At 46.2% G+C, this 27,659-nt stretch overlaps 1 protein-coding gene across 13 annotated transcripts in view; it reads right to left on the bottom strand.

Moving 5' to 3' along the window:
- Positions 1 to 27,659, bottom strand: part of PRRC2A (proline rich coiled-coil 2A) — a 1,857,131-nt gene that overhangs the window by 1,312,511 nt on the left and 516,961 nt on the right. For 10 of the 13 annotated variants that reach the window (XM_078645954.1, XM_078645958.1, XM_078645955.1 and 7 more), the window contains exon 9: positions 24,077 to 24,216. In XM_078645954.1, coding sequence (XP_078502080.1) covers positions 24,077 to 24,216 — 140 coding nt within the window. The remainder of the gene's footprint in view (positions 1 to 24,076; positions 24,217 to 27,659) is intronic. The other 3 variants (XM_078645956.1, XM_078645959.1, XM_078645964.1) reach the window with 1 other exon arrangement.

Here is a 27,659-nt window from a genome sequence, read left to right as displayed (position 1 = left end):
CAATACAGCCGGTGGCAAGGGAGCTGTTGATAATAGAGGTCCAGGAAGGGGTGATGATATGTTGGAAGTTTTGGATAAGTTAAATACTGACATTTAGTACAAAATTCTAAAAGACACCTTTTAATACATTTCGCTATATTTTATATGTGTTAAAAACAAGTGAATTATAATTAATTAAAACAGTCTGCAGGAACATCAATCCCGTTTTACTCAGTTTATATTTAACAGAGCTCAGCTACAAATTCAATCGATGGTGGAAAATACATTTTAGAAATGTTACAATAGTTTGACATCCACTCCTCACTCAACAGTTGTAAAAATAGCAAGGCCGGACGACATCTTCTTATTCCGACATGTCTTAATAGTGGTATAAGCCAGATCTTTCTATGCTCTCTATAGAACTTACAAAAGAAGAGTCAAGTCAAGTCAAAATTTATATAGCGCACTACATACCCAGAGGGTCTCAAGGCGCTGAAGGAAGGGGGGAGGATTACTTATCGAATATCCAGGTTTTAAGCTGTTTTCTGAAGGCTAGGTGGTTTTGAGTGAGGCGGAGGTGGATGGGAAGGGAGTTCCAGGTTTTGGCCGCTAAGTAGGAGAAGGATCTTCCCCCCATGGTGGCTTTGTGGATGCGCGGGACGGCGGCGAGGGCTTGGTTGGACGAACGTAGCTGGCGGGTGGGAGTGTAAAAGGAAAGGCGCGTGTTGAGACAATCCGGTCACAGTTCGTAGAGGGCTTTGTGTGCGTGAGTGAGGAGACGGAACGTTATCCTTTTGTTGATGGGGAGCCAATGCAGGTCTTTCAGGTGACCGGAGATGTGATCTTTGCGAGGGATGTCTAGTATGAGTCTGGCTGAGGCATTTTGGATGCGTTGGAGTATTTTCTGCAGTTTTGCGGTGGTACCGGCGTAAAGGGTGTTTCCGTAGTCCAGACGGCTAGTAATCAGTGCGTGGGTGACCGTTTTTCTTGTTTCGGTGGGGATCCAGCGAAATGTTTTTTTGAGCATGCGTAGGATGTTGAAGCAAGATGATGAGACGGCGTTGACTTGTCTGGTCATAGAGTGTGAGGAGTCTAGGATGATGCCCAGGTTCCATGCGTGGTACGTTGGTATGGGGGCTTGTCCTAGGGCCGTTGGCCACCAAGAGTTGTCCCAGGTTGAAGGGGATGCACCTAAGATGAGGACTTCCGTTTTGTCCGAATTCAGTTTCAGACGGCTGTGCTTCATCCACTCGGCTACTTCTTTCACCCCTTCATGTAGGTTCGTTTTAGCAGTGATTGGGTCTTTGGTGAGTGAGAGGATCAGCTGAGTGTCATCAGCGTAGGAGATGATGTTGAGGTTGTGTTGACGTGTGATGGTTGCGAGGGGGCTCATGTAGACGTTGAAGAGGGTGGGGCTAAGTGATGATCCTTGCGGGACGCCGCAGATGACTTCGGAGGCCTCTGACTTAAAAGGGGGGAGGCGGACTCTCTGAGTTCTTCCAGCGAGGAACGAGATGATCCAGTCCAATGCTATTCCTTGAATTCCGATGTTTCTGAGGCGTTGTATCAAGGTGCTATGGCAGACTGTGTCGAAGGCTGCAGAGAGGTCAAGGAGGATGAGGGCGACAGTGTCTCCGTTGTCCAGCAGTGTTCGAATGTCGTCTGTTGCTGCGATGAGGGCGGTCTCGGTGCTGTGTTTGGCTCGGAAGCCAGACTGAGGAGTCGAGAGATTTGTTGGTTTCGAGGAAGGCGGCGAGCTGATTGTTGACGGCTTTCTCAATGACTTTGGCAGGGAATGGGAGGAGCGATATGGGGCGGTAGTTTTTGAGTTCGGTGGGGTCAGCTGTGGGTTTCTTCAGAAGGGCGCTGAGTTCGGCGTGTTTCCAGCTTTCTGGGAATGTGGCGGAGTTGAGGGAGCAGTTGATGACGTCTCGGAGATGGGGTGCGATAATGGAGTCTGCTTTTTTGAAGATGTGATGGGGGCATGGGTCTGTAAGGGATCCTGAGTGGATGGAGTTCATCAGGTGAATGGTGTCTTCTGTGGTGATTGGGTTCCAGTTGAAAAGGTAATTCGAAGGAGGTACAGGTTTGGAGGTGAGTGGGGTGGACTGGTTAACAGGTTGGTTGTCAAAGCTGTTATGAATGTTGGTGACTTTGTCATGGAAGAATGAGGCGAGGGAGTCGCAGAGAGCTTGAGAGGGGGTGATGTCGTTTGAGCTGGCGGTGGGGTTGGTGAATTCTTTGATGATGTTGAAAAGTTCCTTGCTGTTGCGAGCGTTGTTGTCTAGTCGGTCTTTAAGTGCTGATTTCTTGGCTGTCCGGATTAGTTGGTGGTGTTTGCGGGTGGCGTTTTTGAAGGCGGCTTGGGTGATAGTGTTTGGGACTTTTTTCCAAGTTTTCTCAAGGGAGCGACAGAGCTTTTTGGATTTCTTAAGGTCATCGTTGAACCAGGGGGCGTTCTTGCTTCCTTGCTTGATTTGATGTTTTTTCAGGGGTGCTAGTTTGTCAGCGGTTTGGGTTAGCCATTGTGTGAGGTTGATGGCGGCTTGGTTAGGGTTCGTTGAGTAGGCAGGGGGTTTTTGAAGAAGCGAAGAGGAGATCTGGTCGATGGTGATTTCGTTCCAATTTCTTCGCAGAGTTGGTTGAGGGTGGTTGTGGATCGTGGTCTTGTTGTACATGAAGTGGATGCAACTGTGGTCCGTCCAGTGGAGGGGTGTGGTGTGAGTGAAGGAGATATGCTTGCTGGAAGAGAAGATAGGGTCGAGTGTGTGTCCTGCGTAATGTGTGGGGGTGTTGACAAGTTGTTTGAGTCAGAGGTTGGCGAGATTGTCCAGAAGGGTGGTAGTGTTACTGTCGTTGCTCTTTTCCAGGTGGAAATTGAGGTCTCCCAATAGAATGTAGTCCTCGGAGGGGAGGGCGTGTGGGGTGATGAAGTCAGTGATGTCTTCGCTGAATTTTGTACGGGGTCCTGGTGGCCTGTAAATGAGGGTGCCTCTGAGTGTGGTCTTGGGGTCGGTGTGGATCTGGAAGTGAAGGTGTTTGGCGATGGCGAGGTTGTCTTCTGAACTTGTTGAGACGCGGATGGTGTTCTTGTGTACGATGGCGATGCCTCCTCCTGTTTGGATGGTGCGGTCTCTACGGATGATCTTGTAGCCGTCCGGGATGGCTATGGTGATGTCTGGAGCTGAAGAGGCATTCATCCAGGTTTCTGTTAGGAAGGCGATGTCCGGAGAAGTGGCGTCGAGTAGATTCCAAAGGTCGATGGCGTGTTTGTGAACCGAGCGGGTGTTGAGAAGGATGCATTTAAGGTGGTTGGTGTTGGATCTCTGTTTGGTGTTTGTGGGTTTGGCGTGGGTCTTGAAGCAGGAGAATTTGCAGGAGTGGCAGGTGAAGGGTCCATGGGTGTGTCCTGGTGCTGCTTGGGCGCAGTTAGGGAGTCGGCCGGTGTTAAGTGCTATGAGGGTGGAGACGTCGTAAGTAATGCGGGAGGGGTGGGTGAAGCGGGGACCAGGGGGTCTGGCACTGGGTGCGGTCCAGGCGCGGACGGGCGTAGACGGGCTTACCTTTGGCGCACCTTCGGCGCGGCCGCAGCGCGTGGACGCTGCGCGTTGGGACATCTGCCTTAAATGGATAGTGGAGGGGGCGGAGCGTGGGAGGGTCAGCTGGGAGGCGGGAGCGAGGTGGAGGGAGGGCTCGGGTCAAGCAACAAAATGGCAGCAACAACAACAAGCGCTGCAAGGCAGGGCGATATGGGGGCACAGGCAGTGGGGGCAATGGGGGCGCTATGAGGGCGAGATATAGTTAAATATACTGGCGCAGTGGAAGCGGAATGAAGCGCGGAGTCAAAGCGCTATGCCAATAGACAATACAGTACAAGGTAATGCACAGCCAAATACACAGTCAAAGCGCTATGAAAAAAAATGCAAAATAATGTACATCCAGAGATAATGCCCAGAGGTGCGCGCTAGCGGTTCAAATTACAGAAGCAGAATTTAAGCGCTACGATACCACAAGTGAGGTGGAGCTGAGGAGGTGAGGAGGAGGCCAGGGGAGCGACCACTCGTGTGTAAGGCAAGTTGGTCACAGCTCTCCGAGGGGGTGAAGACGGCCTGTAGCTCTCGTGGGTGGGAGGGGCAGCTGGGAGGCGGGAGCGAGGTGGAGGGAGGGCTCGGGTCAAGCAACAAAATGGCAGCAACAACAACAAGCGCTGCAAGACAGGGCGATATGGGGGCACAGGCAGTGGGGGCAATGGGGGCGCTATGAGGGCGAGATATAGTTAAATATACTGGCGCAGTGGAAGCGGAATGAAGCGCGGAGTCAAAGCGCTATGCCAATAGACAATACAGTACAAGGTAATGCACAGCCAAATACACAGTCAAAGCGCTATGAAAAATAATGCAAAATAATGTACATCCAGAGATAATGCCCAGAGGTGCGCGCTAGCGGTTCAAATTACAGAAGCAGAATTTAAGCGCTACGATACTACAAGTGAGGTGGAGCTGAGGAGGTGAGGAGGAGGCCAGGGGAGCGACCACTCGTGTGTAAGGCAAGTTGGTCTGAATAGAGAAAAGAGGGTGTGAATAGTCAAAAGAGGGTGTGAATAGTGAATAGTCAAAAGAGGGTGTGAATAGTGGCCTGGGTTGAGGACTCATCGCACGGACATACAGGTAGTGCAGGGTCCCAGTTATTTCTTTCCGGGAAAGCGACCAAACGGTGAAAAATATTTAACCTAAATCTTATTAAGAGAAATCTCTCGAAAATGGTTAGATCATAGGTTAGATATGGCTGAATTGATAGAGTTATTTGTACAGCAACACTGTGTTGGACAGATGGTTTGGAAGCCTTATTCACTAATCTAATTTCTTCTAGTAGGCCAATGAGAGCGCCTGTAAGGCCTTTCTAGGTAGTGACCGGATTGTAGTGGGAGCCGAATAGTATTTTTCCAGTCCTAGGTCATGTAAAAAGCCCTTTATATATGCCAACCAACCTATTTTAAGCGAGTGGTCCAGGAACATGCAATCAAGAATAATTTGCTGGGTAAGTGTGTTTTTTTCCCCTGACCATATACGATGCCAGAGAAGGAGTGGCTGTATTTTTGTTAGGTCCGTAATATAGGAAATTCCCAGTTCTGTATGGCACTAAAGAGTGGATGTGCTTTTAGATACAACTAGGACGAAATCAGAGAAATTTATTTTCTGCTAGTTGTAGGTTTTTAGTATTTGCATACCCCCACACTCCTGCGCCATATAGCGCCACTGACTGACATTTGGCTCTATATATCTTTAAGAGCTCTACTGGTGGTCTCCTTCCTAGTTTTTCTGAAAAATTTACCGGAGCCGTGATAGTTCTTACTAAGTGAAATTTTCTAGACTCTATTGCAGTGAGCCAGTTTAATTTGTGGTCAATAAGGATACCCAAATATGGATAATGTGTGGTTTCTTCCAGTTTCTCCTTGTTTAAAAATATGCTTTTTAGCTTTTGTTTAACTGGACCAACACTCATAACAAAGGTTTTTTTGGTGTTGAAACGTAGATCCAAATCACCCATAAATTGGGAATACCTATTTAAAGCCTTCTGAAGCTCTAGGGGGGTGCGTGCCATGCGTGCGTGGAAAATTGAATTTTGCCTTGTCATGTGTGCCTACGTGTTCCCCATCCTATGTTATATGTGCATGATCGATATGCATATATCCCCTTATGATCGATTAAAGACGCAATTATAGTTGTGTCCAACGTTAGTATGTCAGTTATCCGGTCCCCGTGAAAGCAACGTGAATTAGGCTTCTAGGCCTATGTTGCCAACGTTTTACATTATGCCCGTTAAACTTATCGAATTGTCTCCGTTTCTAGGCCTCAAAGGGCCTGAACACCAGATTCAAGCTCCAGTCTCCTGAAACCACTCCGAGGAGCGATGCAGCCCCTCCCGCATCCCTGACCCTTCGCTTACTTCTTGCCGCGCAGCGCGGTGCCCGGCCTGGCTCTGCCTGCCTGTCTGCCAAGAATATGTTATGCCTACAGTTATCAGTTCAGCTCTCCGTCTTCACATTCCTAAGCTAACGAACCGCATAAACATCTTCAGCTATAGTCTAGTCTTCCTGTCTCCATGCAAGTGAATTACTTTATTAATATCCATAGAAGATTCATAGCACACGCAATACATGAAGAATATATGCATGCACCAGCCTTAGTGTCAAGTAGCCTTTGCTCTGATGACTTTTAGATTCTATCAACATGTTCTCCAAACACCAGATACCAGATATGCTATAGGTACATGTCGTCCTGACATCTTAGACTTTAGTCTCCTCTTCTAGTGCAGAAGTCAGAGCCCCCAGCTCTCCCTAGTTACACGTCATGGCCCGTTTGCGCGCACCAGTAGGTTAAAGGTTCCAGCTGCCCAGGTAGCCCCCTCCATGTATCCACCCATTTATGACACTTCTGTGACGTCTTCATCACATGTCTACGTACACGCCTTCTTTGTACGCCCATTTGTTCTTATCTTACGTTTGTCACTTGTTACGCCTACTGTATTCAATGCAATTGTAATGTTTTCCTATATATACTATGTAATGTTGATGAAACATTGCAGCTGCCATTCCATGCCATTCTATTTCAGGCTGTTCCGATCCTGTCCCTTCCCTTATGCCTGATTAAAGCCTGTTCGACTCAGATACCCCGGATCCTGCCTCTTATTTATTGAGCTATCTGTTTTATTTTATGCATAGAAAAATAGTACCGGTAATTAATTATTTATTTACCACATAATGGCGCCCGAATAGGGACGAGCCCCTTCCCCACGCGCCGGCGATGTAACGCAGGCCCCCTGACCCTTCTACAGCCGTGACGGAACTCTACCGTGCACGTGCAGATATTTCTGCTTCATCAAGTCTCCCTCAGGCCCACGGAGGAGACGGAGACTGCGGTCCGGCATCCAGACGAGGCGGTGAGGAATGCGGGTCGTCCCGACCAGAGCCCAAGCCGAGAGAGCAAGGTCCGAGGTATCCGGAGGCCCACCTGTTTCTGAAGCCCGAAGTTCGAAGCGCATGCGTAGTAACCAGACGTCGTAGCAGTCCAGTCCAGTCCGAGGCCTTCAAGTTTTACTTCCCGGTGAGTACCGTTGCTGGGGGAGTATCTAGACGGGGTCATTAGTTTGTCTCCGGTCCGATGGGTTTGGGAACACAGATCCAGTCCGACGTGTCCATCTAGGTGGATACGGTATGACGTGTCTCTTTATGAGACCGGTATGTTCTGTACTGTTTTAGCAGTGCATCCAGTAATTCTAGTAAGTCCGTTTCTCGAGAAATTCAAGTGTTATGTTTTTCAGTGTATTAGGTAGTATTCTGTTCGAACTGTTATTAATGTATTTCTATGTCGTGGTATGAGTGATTTGTTTGCCATTTCATTACTGTGTTCATTGTGTATTGTGTTTAATTCAAGTACGACTCAAATATGCCTCTGTTTTCAAAGTTACGTCAGATAAAAACCAGAAAAGGGTTACTCGAAGAAGCAGTTCCTGTCCCTCCTAGGGACAGTCCTGGACACTTTATGTATCACAAGCATGGCTTAGATGCCATATTATATCTAGACTTATGGGTGGATTATACAAAGAATCTTGAAGAGAAATATAGATGGCCTGTATCAGGTACATGGGATGCCGAGTGCATCATGAGAGTAGAAGAAGCATTATGGAAAAAGAAAGCCAGACAGTCCCAGAAAGATGCCATAGAGTTATGGCGCAAAGAATCTCATAGAAGAACCGAAAAAGAATTTAGAAAAGCAGAATTAAGTAGAGAATCCTCAGAAAAAGCCCAAGAAAGGGAACTTCTAGAAGAAGGTGAACGAGTTAGAGCAGAACAATCAGACAGACAGAGAAATGCCCTAATTAAAGGTATGTATCCTCTTCTCGCCGAGGGTTTGCCGAAGGCGACCCCGGAAGCACCCCATAATTTACCGCCACCATTAGTCCCGACTAAACTGCGTCATAAACCGACTGCAGCTGAAATTTTTCTTTCTTCCTATTTAGACGACACTATCCCAGAATATGCTAATACAGATCCTACTCCGCCAGTCCAAGTTCAAGTCCAGCCTCCTGTTAATGTAATTCCTGTGCCTCCAGTCGTTGGTCCTGTCCATGCGCCAGTCCCCCAGGATCAACCCACATTACGTACTCCTACTGTACCAGTCACGTTACCAGCACCCGCACATTCAGTATTAGTTGACGATTCCAGTTCAGGAGGAGCAGGGGGAGGTACTCCTATCACCCCGCCTCAAACAAGGCGACGGACGCTCAGAGATGTAGCGTTACAGCGTACGCCAAAACTGGCTACGTATGACGCCCTCCGAAAGTATCTTACAGAGTGCGGACCTGATTGTAGATATGATCCAGTGCCAGGAGAAGATAGCATGCTAATATATTCCATACGTTTACGTCGAGTTGCAAGCTTCTTGGTTACCATATCGAATATGGAACCACATCTAGACAGAATATACCATTTTATTCAAACAGGGGAGAATCCAGAAAGTATTCATGAAGCTATGGCACACAGGAAAGTCGAGATTCAAGGCATGATTTTGCAATTTCTGATAAATTGTTTAATAAGAGAACAAGATTATCCTGATAAAAACAAAGAAGATATGAAAGTCCTGACAAGATGGAGTGACAATATATCAGAAGGAAAACAGAACACAAAATTGTATAGAATCCATGTACAAAAAGATCCGTAAAGAAATAATAAGTATACACAAGAAGGAGGAAGAAAAGAGAGTCGCCGAGAAAGAGGATGACTCTTCAAACGAAGAGGTAGACAGCGAGAATCCCGCCAGAATAGCGTATGTAGGTAGAACTAGATTTTCCGACAGACACACACGCCTAGATTACAAGAATGCTTTTCCTCCTTCCGTACCAGAACAGTGTTCTCTTGAACAAATATTCCAGGCTACAGATAAAATTCTGAAACTACGAATAGGTTATAGTGAACTTAGTACCATGCATGAACAAGAACTAGCCCGATCAGCAGTCCGATGGGTTAGTGATTCTGCCACGTTTCCAGACGAAGTAGTGGCTCAAATGTTTCTGAAACTGCCCCCAGCCGAGCAGCGTCTGGTGGGTATGTATATGATCCAGCACCTTATTACACTGTATGAGGATCAGCATTCTGATCCAGGTCCTTTACATGATGTACTGAACGAGTTACTCCTAAACCGATGGAAAGGTCTAGGTACCGATTTAATTAGTGTCATTCTAGAACAGCGCCACAAATACAGAACGTTCCTGAATCCACATTTTGTTCCTGTTCCACCCCCAGTAAGAAAACCGTTCTACATAGACAGACAGAATCCGTTACGAGAAGTACATCCTGTTAAGGGAGCGGGGGGTAATCTCGAACGAGTATTTGTTTACACCCCTATAACGAAAATAGAACTTCTAGAAATGAAAAAGTTAATACCCTGTCACGATAAAGATCCAGCAGGGTTCCATCGAGAATTAAAGGACATGCTCCGTATGGCAGAATACACGTATCCTGATATCATTAAAATGTTAAAGGTCCTGTTGCCTGCGGGCATATATGAAAAACTCAAAGAAAAAGAATGGGAGGTGGGAGAGAAAAAGATAGATTGGACCGCGTTAGAGACCGAAGATAATGCACGAGTCCCAGGAACTGGTCTTGGGGATAAAGCCAAAGAATTACCCGAATTGCTAATACAAGTCTTGCCAAGATTACTAGCCACGAAAAAGGAAGATTGGGATGCCATCTCAGCCTGTAAACAGAAACAAGATGAAGACACTAGTGATTTTTATTCTAGATTTGAGAAATGTTTCATTATAAATAGCGGCCTGAAAACAAGTAGTGAATCGTATCCACATCTTTTTGTTACCAAACTAGTTGAGAATTCTTTACCGCAAGTTAAAAATAGAGTATTGAAAGTCGAAAGTACCTGGCAAGCTAATACTCCATCACAAATGCTCCAGATGCTACAGTATCACCAGAACAGAATCAGGGAAGAGCAAGAACACGAAAGGAGACGTATGAAAGACACGAAAATGAAAGTACTGGTTGCACAGTCTGTTCCACAAGACAGTCAGAAGAGGGGTCCGAGTCAAACTAGTCATTCTACAGCTCCTGTTAAAGGGACCTGCAATTACTGTAAACAGCCAGGTCATTATATAAACGAATGTGCAGTTCTGAAACACAACATAGCTACAGGTAAGACGAAAGAGAGACCATGTCCTCCTAGACAAGAACATGTTCCGCAGAATTCCCAGCCACCGCAGAACGCACAACAGACAGTTACAGTACCGCAGCCTATAGCTGCCACACAACACGTTACACAACAGATGTACCAGTACGCACAGTCCGATTATCCAGAATATCAGCAGTATTCATGAAACAGCCTAGAGAGGGAGGTTGGCTTGCCTCTCATCGAGGTTCCTGTAGATCAAGAGGGTCCCTATGTACACAGTCAAGTATTAGGGAAAGACAGAAAGTTTCTGATTGATACAGGGGCAAGTAGGACTACCATCAGTCATGACGAGGTTCCAGGGGCTCCACTCTCAGGCTCTAGAAATGTTTCCCTTGGATTTTCAGGAAAGCCTATTGTTAATGAAATATCGAAACCAGTTTCCCTAGAAGTTGGTCCATTGTCCCGAACTACAGACTTGTTACTTACGAAATCATGTCCAGAAAATTTACTAGGTATTAAGACCCTGAAAGAATTAGGAGCAGTTATATGCTGTTCCCCAGAATGTGTGAGATTGTTTTTACGTGATTTTAAAGGTCATTATGTATTGCGTGATTTTGATCCAAGATTACTGAATGTACCACAGCATTTATGGGCGCAAGGTCCAACTGATGTAGGTTGTATGCACATTACACCCTATCGTGTCACTCTGAAACAAGGTGTTGTATTACCACGAATCCGACAGTACAAATTGCCACCTGAGGCTGTAGCAGCCTTATCCAAAATTATTGACGAGCTCATTGCTCAAGGAGTGGTTGTAGAAACTGACTCCAATGTATGTAATTCTCCTATCATTCCGATTCTTAAACGTACTGATCCCAATGCACCTCCAGTTTATCGATTAGTGATCGACCTTCGAGAACTTAATAAATGTATCATACCCCAGTACCCAGTGGTTCCAGATATTTCTTCCCTATTAACTGCCATTGATTCCGAAGCTACGTTCTTTACTGTTATTGATCTCAAGAACGCATTCTTTAGTGTCCCCATTCATCCAGACAGCCAATTCCTTTTCGGTTTCTGTTTAAATGGAAGAAGCTATAAATTCACACGAGCTCCTCAAGGTTTCACAGAAAGTCCTAGCATTTACAGCCAAGCACTTAAAAGACAACTAGACAGTATTCACATGCCAACTGACACTGCCCTGCTCCAGTATGTCGATGATCTATTAATCACAGCCCGTTCTGAACGTGACTGCGAACGTGCGTCACTTACAGTCTTGTATTTCCTGGCAGAGATGGGGCACAAGGTGTCCCTTTCGAAACTGCAATTTTGTGTCCAGCAAGTGGTGTACCTTGGACACTTACTGTCCAAGTGGGGTAGGCAGTTGACAACAGACCGTATCCAGTTAATAGCACATCTTCCACAGCCCAAGACTCAGAAGGAGGTACGAGCTTTTATCGGCCTCACTTCTTACTGCAGACAATGGATTCCTCAGTACGCATATCTAGCTAAGCCACTGATACAGTTAACGACACAGGAGGCAGCCACATTGACTGTCCTCCCCTGGACCCAAGAACATACACTTGTTTTCAATGAGTTAAAGAAAGCTTTATGCCAAGCACCTGTTCTAGCGACACCAAACTACAGTAAGCCTTTTACACTTTTTGTCACTGAACGTGATGGTACAGCATTATCTGTTCTTACACAAGATCAAGCAGGACAACACAAGCCTTGTGCTTATTTTTCTAGCACATTAGATCCGGTGGCCCAGGCTCTGCCTGCGTGCCTCAAGTCAGTTGCAGCCACAGCTCTAGCTATCAGACAAAGTGATTCCATAGTGTTAGGACACTCCCTGACAGTACAAGTTCCACATTCTGTGGAAGTTCTTTTGAACCGAACACAGACTCAGCACTTGACAATTGCACGTTTAACAGGTTATGAACTGACACTGTTTCAGCCACACATAGAAATCAGACGCTGCAACATTTTAAATCCCGCTACACTGTTACCCTCAGTTACTTCAAATCCTGCCACACATGACTGTGTGGAAGTTGTTAACACCATGACAAAGCCAAGACAAGACTTGACAGATATTGCATTATCTGACCCCGACCTGACACTTTATGTGGATGGTTCATGTATGAGGACAAGTACAGGAGAGTTAGTAGCCGCGTATGCAGTGACTACTGAAACTGAAGTTATAGAAACACATCGTATTGATACCCTGTCTGCTCAAGCAGCAGAGCTCGTCGCTCTGACCCAAGCCTGCATACGAGCCAAGAACCTGAAAGTAAACATATACACAGATTCACGTTATGCGTTCGGAGTCGTACACGACTTTGGAATACTCTGGCAAGAGAGAGGTTTCATGACTTCTCATGGAACCAAGATTCAGCATGGCCCCCTCATTCAAGCTCTGTTAGATGCAATACATTTACCGACAGCTATCGCTATCATGAAGTGCAAAGCACATACGAAAGTCACTGACATCATTTCCCAGGGTAACGACCTGGCAGATCGAACAGCCAAGCTTACAGCCCAGACTCCAGACATTCCAGTTAACACGACACAGACAGACGTTCCAGTTCAGACGACTTGTATGACAGTTAAGGACCCTACACAAGACGTACTAGATATACAGTCACATGCTACCCCAGACGAAATCAAGAAATGGTCTGAACAAGGAGGGGTCCAGACAGATCAGGGATGGTTGACGAAGGGAAAAGCCACATGGTTTCTCCCCGACTCTATGGTTCAAGTCATTATTAACACCGCACATAGTCCAGCACACTTAGGAGAAAAAGCCATGTTAGACAGTATTCAGAACCTCTGGTTTAACAAGCATTTACGAGCAGCAGCCAAGCAGAAAGTGCGTACCTGCATGATTTGTTGTCAGTTCAATCCAGGTAAAGGTGTTCCGGTGGAACAAGGTGGATTCCATCCTCCTGACCACCCTTTTGAAGTCCTCCAGATGAATTATATTCAGATGGATCGATGTCGAGGTTTCAAGTATGTCCTCGTAGTTGTATGCGCTTTGTCTAGATGGACAGAAGCATATCCAGTCCCAGATTACACTGCCGCGACCACTGCCAGACAGTTGGTTCGTGAGTATTTGCCCCGCTATGGATTACCGAGGGTCGTGTATTCAGACAACGGCCAGCCATTCTCCTCCGAACTCATGAAACAAGTATCCCTTCTGTTAGGGTACCAATGGAAGTTCCACTGTGTACGACATCCTGAAGCAGCTGGCCTCGTAGAGAGACATAATCAGACCCTGAAAATCCACATTGCAAAGGTATGCGCAGAGAAAGGCGTAGATTGGATGGTAGCACTGCCAGTCGCCCTTTTTTACATGAGAATGGTCGCTCACTCCCGTTCAGGTCTCTCACCTTTCGAGGTAGTTTTCGGTCGTCCCCCAAACATGTGGGGTACACCTAGACCACGTACAATTACTGATGTTGACAGTAATATGCTGACAGATTACCTGGCTTCCTTGATGTCTGCACTACTCTCTTGTCGTTCACAGGTTGCCGCTGCTTTTCCAGACAACACTCAAGTGAAACCGCACGAGATCATACCAGGCGACCTCGTTCTGATTAGGAACTTTGATCGTTCAAGTCCGCTGGAGCCCCGCTGGAAAGAACCAAAGCTCGTTCTGATGACAACAAGGACTGCGATCAAGGTGGAGGGCCGCAAAGGCTGGTTGCATTCCAGTCACGTTAAACGATTCCATGGACTCCGTCCAAAGACTTTTTTCAAGGACTGCCCCGTTCTCAAGGACTGCCCAGATACTGACTCTAAACTTCCCCTGTTAGAGAAAACTCCACAGCAGGAATATAAAGAAAAATTAAGGTCTAGTAAGTCAGCCAGTTTAATTGTCTAGGTCCCTCTCGGGTGAAACGGTTAGACAGGTTCCTGACATGTATGAGATAGACCCACATAGTGAGAGAGTTAGTCGAAACTCTAAGAGAACACGTTATCGAAAGAATCTTCGAAGTCGATGCATTGTTACTCTATTAATTATGTTATTCCTGAGTCTTATGGTTACCTGCATAAGTTATGCCTTACATCAATGTTTTCCTCCTACTGTTTCACATGTACATTTTTCCTCTAATGTTACAGTAGAGCACACATTTAGTGAACTGCCTCCTCACGAGTTATCCTATCGTCTTGCCATGCGCAACAATACTTTTATCCGTATGTTACACTATTCACACCAGACTAGCAATGCCACTAATTGTTGGGTGTGTGGTCGACTCCCCCCTTTCCAGACACCGAAGGGAGTTCTGCCACTCTTTCCCTATCCGTTTTCACACAATGGTTCGTGTGGAGCATGGTCCACGTTAACGTCATCCTCAAACGATATGTCCCTTCTGAACATGTTTCCCAGACAAGGAAGGTCTTTCCCATAGAACAGGGTTAGATCTAGAAAATGAAGTATATGATCTAGGTAATTATTCCTCAAATTTCATGGTTTTGAATGTTCAGTCCGAGACTACTCCAGATTTGCCTGCTATTACAGTCCTACCAGTGAAAGGCGAATTATGTGTCAGAAAGAATGGTTCAGTACATCTAGGACACAGTGATTGTACTACTGTGGTCGAGTATAGTGACAGTGGGAAATATATTTTCAAAGCCTCACGTCATTCTTATTTTGTGTGTGGTCAGACCGCATATGTTCGTCTGCCTCTCGATTGGGATGGAACATGTTACATTGCCTTCCTACTGCCACCAGTTTTTCTAGCCCCATCCGATTATCACAGAAACACACATCTAGTACACGTTAGACATAGAAGGGAGATCGAGTCCCCCATTGTCGATCAAACTGAAACTGCCTTAGAACAGTATCAAGACTTCAATAAAGGTTTCTTTTTCTTCATAGGTCCTGTCCAGAATAGTAAGCTAATACGTAGGCTAACCAGAACCCTTGAAGCAGTAGTGAATGAGACTACTTCCGCTCTAGGTAACTTAACCGAAGAACAATCTGCTATGAGATTTGTCGTGCTTCAAAATCGTCTCGTTCTTGACGTCATACTGGCCGATAGGGGCGGAGCTTGTAGAGTCATCGGATCTAGTTGCTGCATTTTCATTCCTAATAACGCACCGTCTGTATATTCAGCTATAACCAGACTTCATAAAATAGCCCATCAGTTACACCAGAATCCAGGCACCTGGACATGGTCCGGTTGGCTCTGGAGTATAATATCTGCCTGGGGATGGAAAGTATTGTCATTCCTGGGTATAGTAGTAATGATCATATTCAGTTGTTGCCTATGTTTACAATGTGGCCCTGCGATTTGCGGCTTGTGCGCTACATCTTGTATTCCTAGTCCTAAGTCCCGTTCCAAGAAGATTCGAGACGAGCAAATGATGCTCTATGAACAGATAGATGGTATCATGACTATTGATGTTTCCTGAAGGAAACGTAGGGCACAAGGAGGGAATGAGGAAAATTGAATTTTGCCTTGTCATGTGTGCCGACGTGTTCCCCATCCTATGTTATATGTGCATGATCGATATGCATATATCCCCTTATGATCGATTAAAGACGCAATTATAGTTGTGTCCAACGTTAGTATGTCAGTTATCCGGTCCCCGTGAAAGCAACGTGAATTAGGCTTCTAGGCCTATGTTGCCAACGTTTTACATTATGCCCGTTAGACTTATCGAATTGTCCCCGTTTCTAGGCCTCAAAGGGCCTGAACACCAGATTCAAGCTCCAGTCTCCTGAAACCACTCCGAGGAGCGATGCAGCCCCTCCCGCATCCCTGACCCTTCGCTTACTTCTTGCCGCGCAGCGCGGTGCCCGGCCTGGCTCTGCCTGCCTGTCTGCCAAGAATATGTTATGCCTACAGTTATCAGTTCAGCTCTCCGTCTTCACATTCCTAAGCTAACGAACCGCATAAACATCTTCAGCTATAGTCTAGACTTCCTGTCTCCATGCAAGTGAATTACTGTATTAATATCCATAGAAGATTCATAGCACACGCAATACATGAAGAATATATGCATGCACCAGCCTTAGTGTCAAGTAGCCTTTGCTCTGATGACTTTTAGATTCTATCAACATGTTCTCCAAACACCAGATACCAGATATGCTATAGGTACATGTCGTCCTGACATCTTAGACTTTAGTCTCCTCTTCTAGTGCAGAAGTCAGAGCCCCCAGCTCTCCCTAGTTACACGTCATGGCCCGTTTGCGCGCACCAGTAGGTTAAAGGTTCCAGCTGCCCAGGTAGCCCCCTCCATGTATCCACCCATTTATGACACTTCTGTGACGTCTTTATCACATGTCTACGTACACGCCTTCTTTGTACGCCCATTTGTTCTTATCTTACATTTGTCACTTGTTACGCCTACTGTATTCAATGCAATTGTAATGTTTTCCTATATATACTATGTAATGTTGATGAAACGTTGCAGCTGCCATTCCATGCCATTCTATTTCAGGCTGTTCCGATCCTGTCCCTTCCCTTATGCCTGATTAAAGCCTGTTCGACTCAGATACCCCGGATCCTGCCTCTTATTTATTGAGCTATCTGTTTTATTTTATGCATAGAAAAATAGTACCGGTAATTAATTATTTATTTACCACAGGGGTGCGTGCCAATATCACGGGATCGTCTACGTAGAGCAATGCCGGGATTGAGCGATTGTTAACTTGAGGAAGGTCCTAGCTCCCATTCAACATGGCTTGTTCTAAGCCGTTGGTATAAAGCGTAAAAAGAAAGGGAGCCAGGATACATCCTTGTCTCACTCCCCTCTCCACTCCGAACGACGCCGATAGCTCCCCTTTTGCGCCGAACATCACCCTGGCTGTAGCATTTGTGTAAAGTTCACGAAGGAAATTTATCAGAGGTGGATCCACCCCCATAGTCAGCAGTATTGACCACAATTTAGTGTGACAGACGCAGTCAATTGCTGCGGACAGATCCACATATACCATGTGGATACTGCCCGCTTTTGCACGTACGTATTTCTCTGAAAGCAAAGTTAGATTTAATGCCTGTTCCACTGTCCCTAGACCCTCCCGGAAACCGAACTGGATATCTGAGAGTATCCTGCCATCCTCCGCCCACTGCTGAAGACGTTCCAAGATAATCCTGCCCGCGACTTTGCCCAGAGAGTCAAGCAGGGAGATCGGACGGTAGCATGATACCTCCTGACGGTCCCCCTTTTTAAAAATGGGGACCATAATTGATTGGACCATGAGCCCAATAGTCCCACCTCGCAAGTTGCCTTAAGTACCCTTGTGAGTAATGGTGCCCAGAGATCTTTCTTTGCTTTAAATAGATCTACTGGGACACCGTCGGGTCCTGGGGCTTTATTGTTTTTACTGACCTTAATGGCCAGTTGGACTTCAGCAAGGTCAAATACATTTCCAGTGGGTAGGTAGTGGAGAGTGTAATGACAGTTGGATGTGCGGTTGCATCCGGTGGACCCCCTGCGCATATCTTTGAAAAGTAATCAACCCAGGTCGATTCGTCGATTGCCACATCAATAGATGGTTGGTTCTCATGGTCTATTAGAAAGGGAGATTTTACCACTGCCCAAAATGCTGAGCTATTTTTAACGGTGCAGCTCCTGTGTAGCTGTTCCCATAAGGCCTGTTTGAGTTCTGTTTTCCTATTCTTTAAAACGGTTTTGTACTCCTGTATAAAAATTGTTATCTTTTGGGACACCCTTTTAGGGTTTTGTAATGCGAACTTCAATTTAGAGTGCGCAGCTGTACATCTATGATTAAACCATCCCACTTTCTTCCCCTGAGTGTTTTTAGGTTTTGCAAGTAATGCTGCGTTTATTGCTTTTATAACCACCTTAAAATTTGTTATTACTTCTTCACTACAAACCAACAAGTCTAGGCATTTGAGAATTGAGCTATGTGCCCTATTTATGACTAACTTTAGAATTTTTGGGGGATACATTTTTCTCCATTTTAGGGAAAATCCATTAAGTTTGTCCAAATGTAGAGTATTTTGACTCAATGCACTGGCTATACTTTGCGTACTATCCTCACGGAAAGGATGGAATGTTATAGTGAGAGCACAGTGATCACTATGTGTGTTTATAAGGGTTTGAAAGTTGGTGACTCGGTACCCCAATGTATTAGAAATCAGGATAAAATCAATAGTAGTTTGACTCCCTCTGCCAATAAATGTTGCGTCTAGCCTCTGCGTGGAAGGATTCAGTTTATTTGCGACTTTAAGGTCCAGGTCGAGAAGGAGTTCATTTAGACAATTCCCATAACTTGAATGGGAAAAATGTACCAAAGGTAACCCGTTCTCATCCGTTGGGCCACAGAAATTATGATTACAGTGTTCGCAGGGGTGTTGATTAAAGTCACCCCCCCATAAAATGGTAACCCCCTTTACAGAACCCTGATACATTTTGTATATTTGGGAACCCAGCTGTCGCACAACAGTCAGCAGTTCACCAACCGGAAGGTTATTGTAAAAGTTTACCAATAATACTGTATCATCTTTACTGAAACGGAGGCATAAAATTTGGTAGTTTGTTTCCAGGGCTATTGGGGTAATGCCCAAGCCCCCGATTGCATTTGAAATAAATATTATCATCCCACCTTTTGCTCTCCCTGAGGTTGTGTTTATTGCAGGTGAAAAAAGGGTTTTGTAGCCTACCATATGAGTTTCTGTTTTTATCCAGGTCTCCTGAAGACATATTATGTTATATTTCTGTAACAGAATTATCCCCAAGCCATTTTCTATCTTAGAACGTAGACCAGCAATGTTCCAAAATAAGAACACAAATCGGGGAGTATGCTTTGCCTGGGCAGGTTTTTATTAACCCTACTGGTTGTTCCACAGACAATTCTTTACTGTAGCCCGAAGTTTCTATCTTTTCTAGCGCATTGATAGGCGATATTAATTCTTCTGCTATGGGGCACTTATCTACCTTACTGTGGATCGTCGATCTATGTAGAATGAGTTTCGGGGTTTCGAGCTGTTTACAGCCCTTTGTGTTGGCTTTTTGGTTTTGTGAGCTTTCTAGTTGATTTAAAGCGTAATGGGCCCCAGTCTCCTGGATAGAAAGTCAATCAACACCTTCTAGCCCAGAGAGCACGGAGAAGTGATTGGTTTAAAAGGCCTTGATTCTGATTTTAATGTCCCTATTTACAAAGTTTCTTGTAGTAGACCCATAAAGGGCCCTTGACCTTGGGGGGTGAACAAATAGGGATTGAGGGTAGAAATAGCTAAGATTGCAGGTGGAGATTTCTTCCCCTCTTTTCTCAGAGTACCAGTCACTTATGTGTGTGGTTTCTCTGCGATCCCTGAAGTCTATTATAATGACGTCCCGTCTAATATCCTTTGGTCTAGAACCTACCCACCCAAGTCTTCTAACATGAAGAATTTCCCCATTTATATTGGGGGGTAGTGGCCTGTTATTCCTCAGCCAAAATATGACTTTGTTTTTAAGTTCCTTGTAGCCCTATTTTCCCGCTGTTAATTCCGATACCCCTGTTAAAATTACGACATAAGGGGCCACCTCTGGTGGTAGGTCAATTTTTTACTGGTATGGCATTTGGAGTTTGGCGGAAAGAGACTTCCTAAATCCGCTAGTCTGAGGGTTATCGGTATTTTTGTTCTGTCCGTCCGATCTTTCCTCCCTATTTGTCGTATGAGGTTTAACTGGAAGAGAGTTCGTAGGGACAATAGTCTGGGGATTGTCTTTGGTTTTTTCATAGCTCTCCGTGCTTACTTCATGGTGTTTGGACTGTCCTTTATCTGTTGTCAAGGGAACATTTGTGTCCTTAACTTGTGAAGTTCGTGGGGTTTTGCTAGATACTTTCTCGACTGCTGTTAGCCTTGATTGTGTCTTACAAACTTGTTGATTGTTCCTTGGCTTGGCGATTTCTTTAACCAATTCTGTGTTCTTTAGTATGGCCTTTTCTATACACCCTATTTGTTCAGTCATTCTTTTAAATCGCTCTGCTAGCGGGAGTATTAATGATTTAACTAATTTCTCCATACCACACATTAAATCACTAGTGAAATGGGTGGATGGAGTGTGATGATCCTGAATGTACTTGCCAAGATTTTTCCCGATATTCTTTGGGCAATTCTTGGGTGATATAAATATTTTAACTTTTCTCTGGTTATGATGTGTGGCCCCACTTTTTCTATTTCTAGTTGTTTTGGTGTGAACTGTTGATCTATTGTATGTTTCCTTAGATGAGGAGTCTCTAGAGGAGACGATGCATATTTCCTCCTCTGAAGTAGTCTCTAAGTGCTGGTCAGTAGATGACTTATTTGTGTGTACTAACGATAGGAATGTTTGGTCCTGAAGTTGTAATGGAATGCTGATGTCAGCATCATGAGGTTTTTGGGCAATCTGAGTCGGTGGAGTGATAGCTAGCTGTATTTTGCCCAAGGATGAGCGCTTACTATACAACTGTTCTATGGATATGCGCCTTTCCGTCATTTCGATCTATCTTTCAAGTGCAGATGTAGCCCTTGTAATAAAAAGATCTAAAGTCCCTTGGACTGAACCTCCCGCCGAGGATTTCCTAGATTTACTGCGACGACCACTCATGTTCCTATGATGTATAATATGTGTACACGATTTATATATGGGAATGGAAGGGGGGTAAGCAGTAACTCAATGGAACTAATTACAAATCAAGTTATAAGAAAAGCTAACCACATATGTTTATAGTGTGTAAACAGCCGTAGCATTCACAAGCACCAATAACGTATAGAGTCAGAAAATATTTTACAGTCTTACTTGTGTAGTCTCCATGGCAATATAAAGGGGGGTGGCCCAGCCCAGCCTTGGCCAGGCCCGGACGGCCACAGACGGCTCGCCCTTTGCCCGGGCTTAGCCCAGCTAGTCCCGCGACGCGGAGGCTGGTGTTGACTTTTAAGCGCCTCCAGGCGCGGAAATCTGATGGAGCGGCTTCCTGCCGCAAAGCTCCCTGGGAGTCGTAGTCTCCCCCTCAGCGGCCGCGCCGAGATGGCAGAGGCTGCGGCGGCGGGGGGAGACAAGTGGCAGGAGATGGCGGCGAAGCAGGCGAGCTGGCGGCAACAGGTGAGATTGTAGGTCAGGAGGGTTGTAGACAAAAGAGTCCCGTTTCACGACCAGAGAGCCCGCTCCCCCGAGGCTGGTGTTGACTTTTAAGAGCCTCCAGGCGTGGAAATCTGATGGAGCGGCTTCCTGCCGCAAAGCTCCCTGGGAGTTGTAGTCTCCCCCTCTCAGCGGCCGCGCCGAGATGGCAGAGGCAGCGGCGGCGGGGGGAGACAAGTGGCAGGAGATGGCGGCAAAACAGGCGAGCTGACAGGAACAGGTGAGATTGTAGGTCAGGAGGGTTGTAGACAAAAGAGTCCCGTTTCACGACCAGAGAGCCCGCCCCCCCGAGGCTGGTGTTGACTTTTAAGCGCCTCCAGGCACGGAAATCTGATGGAGCAGCTTCCTGCCGCAAAGCTCCCTGGGAGTCGTAGTCACCCCCTCTCGGCGACCGAGATGGCAGAGGCTGCGGCGGCGGGGGGAGACAAGTGGCAGGAAATGGCGGCGAAACAGGCAAGCTGGCGGCAACAGGTGAGATTGTAGGTCAGGAGGGTTGTAGACAAAAGAGTCCTGTTTCACGACCAGAGACCAGAATCTAATTCTATATTCCTCAGTTGTGTGTTCAAATCCCTCATTAGGATTTCTCTTCATGAGGTCATAAGACCCAGCATCTGCCCCAGAAAGGGTCAGGAGTCTGTCTCTGCAGTTACCATAGAACAGTTCACGAATGAGTGCCCCCCAGTCTGACTTCTTCACTTTTCTCATTTCACAAGCCCTCAAAGGCTGTGAACCATTTTGTGGTATCATCACTCTCTTCATATTTAGGAAAATCCTATTGGTTGGTTTTAGGATCATAAGTTTGCTATTTATCCTTATTAGGTACATTGCTGCCACCATTGATGGGTGCCAAGCCCACCTCTGCTCTCGCTCTCCCTAGCCAGGAGTCTATTCTCTAGGTCCAATCTTAGTCAACCTGGTAGCAGGTTGCCCTCTTCATTGAGGCTTGGCACCTCGTCCTCGATGTGAATTGTTTCAGACCCCCGAGAGCAGCAAGCTCTCAACCCAGGAGTCCAGAAACATGTCTGGTGATAGCAGCTGGGGAGCAGCCACTCAGCCTGGACACGAGTGTTAGGTCATTTTTCAGGGGCATCTCTACAATGCCCTCCTTGTGCATTTTTCATTACACCCCAGACTGGCACCAGTGTGGGTTTAATGTGATGAGAAGTTTGATACCAAACTTCTCAGTTTTCATTGTAGCCATTAAGGTGCTGTGGAGTTTGAGACGACAAATTCGCAGCATCATACACGCTCAATGGCAGCACAGCACTTACAATGTCTAAGAATGACCTTAGACACTGTAGGGGTGCAGGGTTCATGCACCTGTACCCTCACCACTTGTATAGTGCGCCAGGGCAGTAGGTTATAGGCATGGCACACAGGTATGTGTGTCATGTCGACTTTGTTCTGCACCAAGACACGTAGCTTGCAAAGGCAGTTTGTGAGAGTAAAGGTACAGGACGTCTAAGGGTGACACAATAAGTGCAGCAGCCCTTAGAGGCCTTCCCTGGTCACGGTGCCCTGGGCACCTGTGGTACCATCTACCAGGGACTGACCTGTGACCAGAGAATGGCAATTGGGTTTGGTCATCAAAGCAGTTTTAGGGAAAGAATATAGGCCCTTGGTATCTGATTCGCTGGAGCCCAGGGCACACTCAGTCAAAATACATCAGCAGTTCAGCAAAAAGTGGGGCCCACCGTGCAGAAAGAAGGCACTTTCTCACACTGATAAACATGTAACGTGTATTACTTTTCTGATCATTCAAATAAAAATAAATAGAAGTCAAAACACCATTATAAAATTTAGAAACATAGGTTAAAAGTATAGAAACCTTTCTACTCTGATAAAGTCATTCCTGTATACTTTTTGAAAGGACAACAGGAAGCTGTCCTAGGCATACAGCTTCGCGCAGAGGAAACATTCTCATCACTTTAAAGCTTCCACTGGACCACCAGAAATCAAGCAGGTAGCTCACTCACAATTTCTCAGTTTTTTCCCAGCTCTGAGATATCTCATAACACACAGCTCTGTCATTGTGCTTCATTCTACCCTTTTAGAGTACTTTGACATTTCTATCATTCTGCAGCTAACTCGAACACCAGACTCCTCTCCTTTTAAAGACCCCAGGCGTCTGAATGGATCCAAACCTTTTTCATATTAACACCTTCCATGCTAATGACAAGGTGAACTCGTCATGAGCACAGCTCCAGTGTGCCTCATGACAAGGTCAACTCGTCATGTATAATGGGAAACATCAAAGCTCAGCGCAGGAGGGGAAAACCCTCTAGCAGCCAAGGTGTTAAGATTTCCAGCACTCCAATAGACTCCACAGTGACCTCGCCCCTCCGGTAGACGTGACGGCATGGAGCTGTATATATGTGCCACTCCAAATCAATTACGATAGTTCAGTCTTTTCCACAATCTTTTAAGCGGATCCGGAGATCTGCTCCCAACTCTGCTTGTTTTCATTGATGCCAAATTTAATGAAAAGACAATGTGCTAGAGAAACGCCCCCTACAGAAAACCACAGGCTTTAAGCTGTGCTGTGAAAGGAGAGGTCAGTAATGCAGTCACATGAGGTCTGGTCTGCCTATGGCCCCAAGGGTATTGACATGGCACCAGGACAAGCGACAAATATTCTCGAATGCATAGAAAGGCAGCTGTTGAACACAAGAAGTGAGGTAGGTCAAGGTCCAAACAGCAGACCCAGTTCCAACACCACCAGGAAACAGCAGTTTAGGCCTTACTCTTCCCTTGCCAGAACTGCAGACAAAAGAAAAACAGATTTTCCTCCTTCCCCGGGTCATGGGGACAGAAATCAATAATGAAAATAGTTTTACCTGCCCATCCATCCTCCACTTCTTGGTCCAACTCATCAAACTCCTTGAGGTCATCCTGCTTAAGGATTGAAGGACGGCTCACTTCAGAGGGACGCATTTGCGGCTGCGAGAGACGGGGCCCAGCGATGCGAGGAAATCTACTAGAACAGGACAAAACAAAAAATACACATGAAACAGTACGCCTCCGTTAAACTATTTTTTAGGCAGTTTTCAGCAATGATTTTAATATGATGTGCATTGTAAGGAGTTAAATAAAAATGAAGGAAGACAGGTGATTCTCAGTTTGCTGCTTGTAAATACTTAGTATAGTGGTTTCGAAAAATGTTTGGGTACACTACAATTGGACAGTCCTGCCAAGATAGGTAAGAAAAAGACTTATGATCCAAGATTCACAAACAATACCAACTTTACTAGCATCTCCAAGAGAGGTTTTCCAACTTTTTCAACACAAATATAACTTAATTCCTAATTAAATAGGGCTCTATGGCCAATTCGTATGGGTGCTTGACAGCCTTCAGAAATTTCCAGGTTAACTAAAATGATCTTGCATTAGATAGTTAATGGAGAAGAGTGCCAGACATAACAAGCATTGGCATAGCCAATAGGTCTCGCCTTTGTGAACTTATAGGTGTTTAGCCAGAGATATTGACTATACCTATGTCTTTAAGCTGTGCTGTACAGAAGTTTGCAGCATGCTGAAAAGTTATAATAAAGAAGTGTGAGAAGTATTTTTGTTACCTTAAATATGACCAAAAAAGCATTCTGTACAAATAAACGAACATATTAAAGTATTAAAAATGTCTGGAGATTTTTTTGTCCTTTCAATGCTGGCAACTTGTATCTACCTGTCCAAATGGTTGGTGTGAGAAGTTGGCCTGATATATAATGTTCACTATTCTAGTGAACACTTTGTATCAGTCCAAACAACCCTTATTGATGTTTGGTTGTAAGTCAACCTGATAGACCAGCTATCCTAGTAGCATGGACACGTGCAGTCTTTAGGCTAAACTCTAGAGGGCGTGTTAAGCCAGCTGTTTTACCATCACATTTACCCCTTGAACACCAAGTGAAAGGACACCACACAAGTTGTTATGAAAAATAAAGTATATTTATTTATAACAAGACTACCCTGGCTCTTTATGAGACAGGGAGCTAAGCACACAACAAAACTCTTAAAGAAATACTGAAAGTCGCACAATTTACACAAATGCCCGAGGGGCACGAAAAACCCAATATTACAAAAGTGGAATGCGAAATTACTAGCAGGTAAGTACTACTCTCATGGACTTTAGAAACGCTAGGCCTACAATGCTGAATCCTTAGATTAGAAGCAGGAGGCCTAGGGACGTCGTGTGCAGAGTGGGAACTCTCACGCGTAATGCGGGACAAAGTCTGTGGATCCTAGTAAATGCAAAAGTTAGTGTTCTCGGGCGAACCCGACTAGGTAGGTCAAAAACGAAAGTGGATCTAGACACTTAGAGAGTTGGTCTACGCTGGAGCACCGGGGTACTCGGTTTACCTAGCCCAGGGGCTGCGGCTGCATAGGGTTCAAGTGTCGTCGGATTTCTTCGTTGATGAACCAGGAGCCTGAAGTAAGAGTTGCTGGCAGGCGACCAGTGAAGATGTTCCGGGCTGATCCAAGGACTGGATCAGTTGAAGAAGAGTACCTGTAAGCAGAGGGGACCAAGTTCTGAATCACTAGCCAGTGATTAGGTGGGCACCAGGATGGCACCGGACGAGGTCACTCAGCCAGGTGAAGAGGTGACACTGGATTCTGCTGCTGCACGGACCAGGGCGCTGATGTCGACCAGGCTGGAGGTCTGCGAGCTGTCCCACGTCGGATGTCTGCTGCTGGCGATGCTGGATCCGGTTGCCTTGGCTAAGGCAAGCCCACGCGGTGACACAAAATGGCGTCTGGGGTGGACCAGGAGGGTCCTAGGAAGTTCCCCTTCAAGAGGAGACAAGGGCCAGTCCAGAGGAGCTAGACCAGCGGTGAAACAAACGTAGGACGTCGTCTGGAGGGTCACTAGCCAACGGGCAAGTGACATTGACAACGCGGTGAGCAGCAAAGAGCAGAAGGGCCCCACGCAGATCTCGTGGATGCAAGGGGGCTGAACTTCGGTGCTGGAGCTGCTCAGGGTCGGGGCTTCTCTTACCCCAAAGCACTCAGTCGAGGGTCACTCGGTGGTCGTGCTGGACAAGCGTCGTGCAGTCTTGAAGATGGCCGGTCCCTCGAGGTCTCGTCACACCCACGAATCTCAGCTGGGCTGATGAGGCAGGTAGAGGTCAGAGGTGCCAGGGAAGCCGGTTCTCGTCGAGCTGGGCAGTCTTGATCCGGAGGAGAGACTTACAGCAGACCGCGATGCTTGGGTGGTGCCTGCTGCTGCAGGGTGACTACTCCTTAGTCACAAGGGAGAAATCTTAGGAAGATGTCTTGAGTTCCTTTCGTGGAAAGTAGTTTCAGGATTCAAAGATGATCTGATTTGGAAGGGGGCCTGCTCCTACCTTAATCCTGGGAAAGGGGGCTGGCACGCGACTAAGTCCTGCCCTATGGGTGGGACTAGGAGGGGGGTGGTTACACCCCTCTCCTTTGCCGGGCTTTTCCCCAGATCAGGGGCTGGAGTGCCCCTGGAACTGGTTCAAGCCGGCCTATGCATAGTGAGCACCGGGGTGCCACTTGCAGTCACCTTCCTCTAAAGCCCTGCCTACCTGGGATACACAAAATCCTGTCTGGGATGGTGCTGGCACCGCCCCTGACAAGAAACCCTTTGTCCAGGCCTCCGTTGCTGGAAGGACTCCCAGCAGCAGGAGGGCAGACTTGTGTCTAGGTGGCAGCATCCATTTTGTGGAGCTGAGGCTTGAGTTAACTTTAACCGGGGTTACAGCTACATACATGTCGTGTCCCTCTAGAAGGGTGGAATGCTAACCCCGTCGCCAGAATTGGCGAGGGGTTAGTATTCCAATTCGTATGACACCTTACTCGACATGTTTTGATAAAGCGATACCAGAGTTGGCATATAACCGCGAGGATTATAATGCACTTAAGAGTATATGGTATGCGTTATCATGGAACAGCTATTAGGACTTGGTTCCGCAAGCTGCAAACGGGCTCAGCTCATGCCAGAGCACCATCTCACATGATTCCAAGCACTCTGCCTTCAGGATTGTTAAGGCCTGCCATAGGAGTGACTGATAGGAATACATGTGTCCATTTTTGGGTTAGATATAGGTATACTATATCTAAAGCAAAGGGTGATTACACCACCTTGCCCCAGCTGTCGTGCATCCAGTTGTGTCAGATTTGGATGGCCAGCCAGGGGTGGCATAATACATGCTGCAGCCCCTGGTAGGCCCTGGGTACACCTATGCCCTGGGTACCTACGGTACACTGTACAGGGACTGATAAGGTGACTCAGTATCCAATTAGATATGTACCTAAGGTACATGGAATCCATTTTACAGAGAGAGCAGTAGGCCTGGGGTCCTGAATAGCAGGGCCTCCGGTCAACTAAGTCGGAAAACCAGCAAAACACCAGGCAAAAAGTTGGGGGCAACCATAGTCAGGGATCTACCTTCCTACAGT

The sequence above is a fragment of the Lissotriton helveticus genome, chromosome 5_1 (assembly GCF_964261635.1).
Source record: "Lissotriton helveticus chromosome 5_1, aLisHel1.1, whole genome shotgun sequence".
Classification (NCBI taxonomy): Eukaryota; Metazoa; Chordata; class Amphibia; order Caudata; family Salamandridae; genus Lissotriton; species Lissotriton helveticus.
Note: the sequence above shows the minus strand (reverse complement) of the source record. Positions and strands in the feature narration are given on the sequence as shown.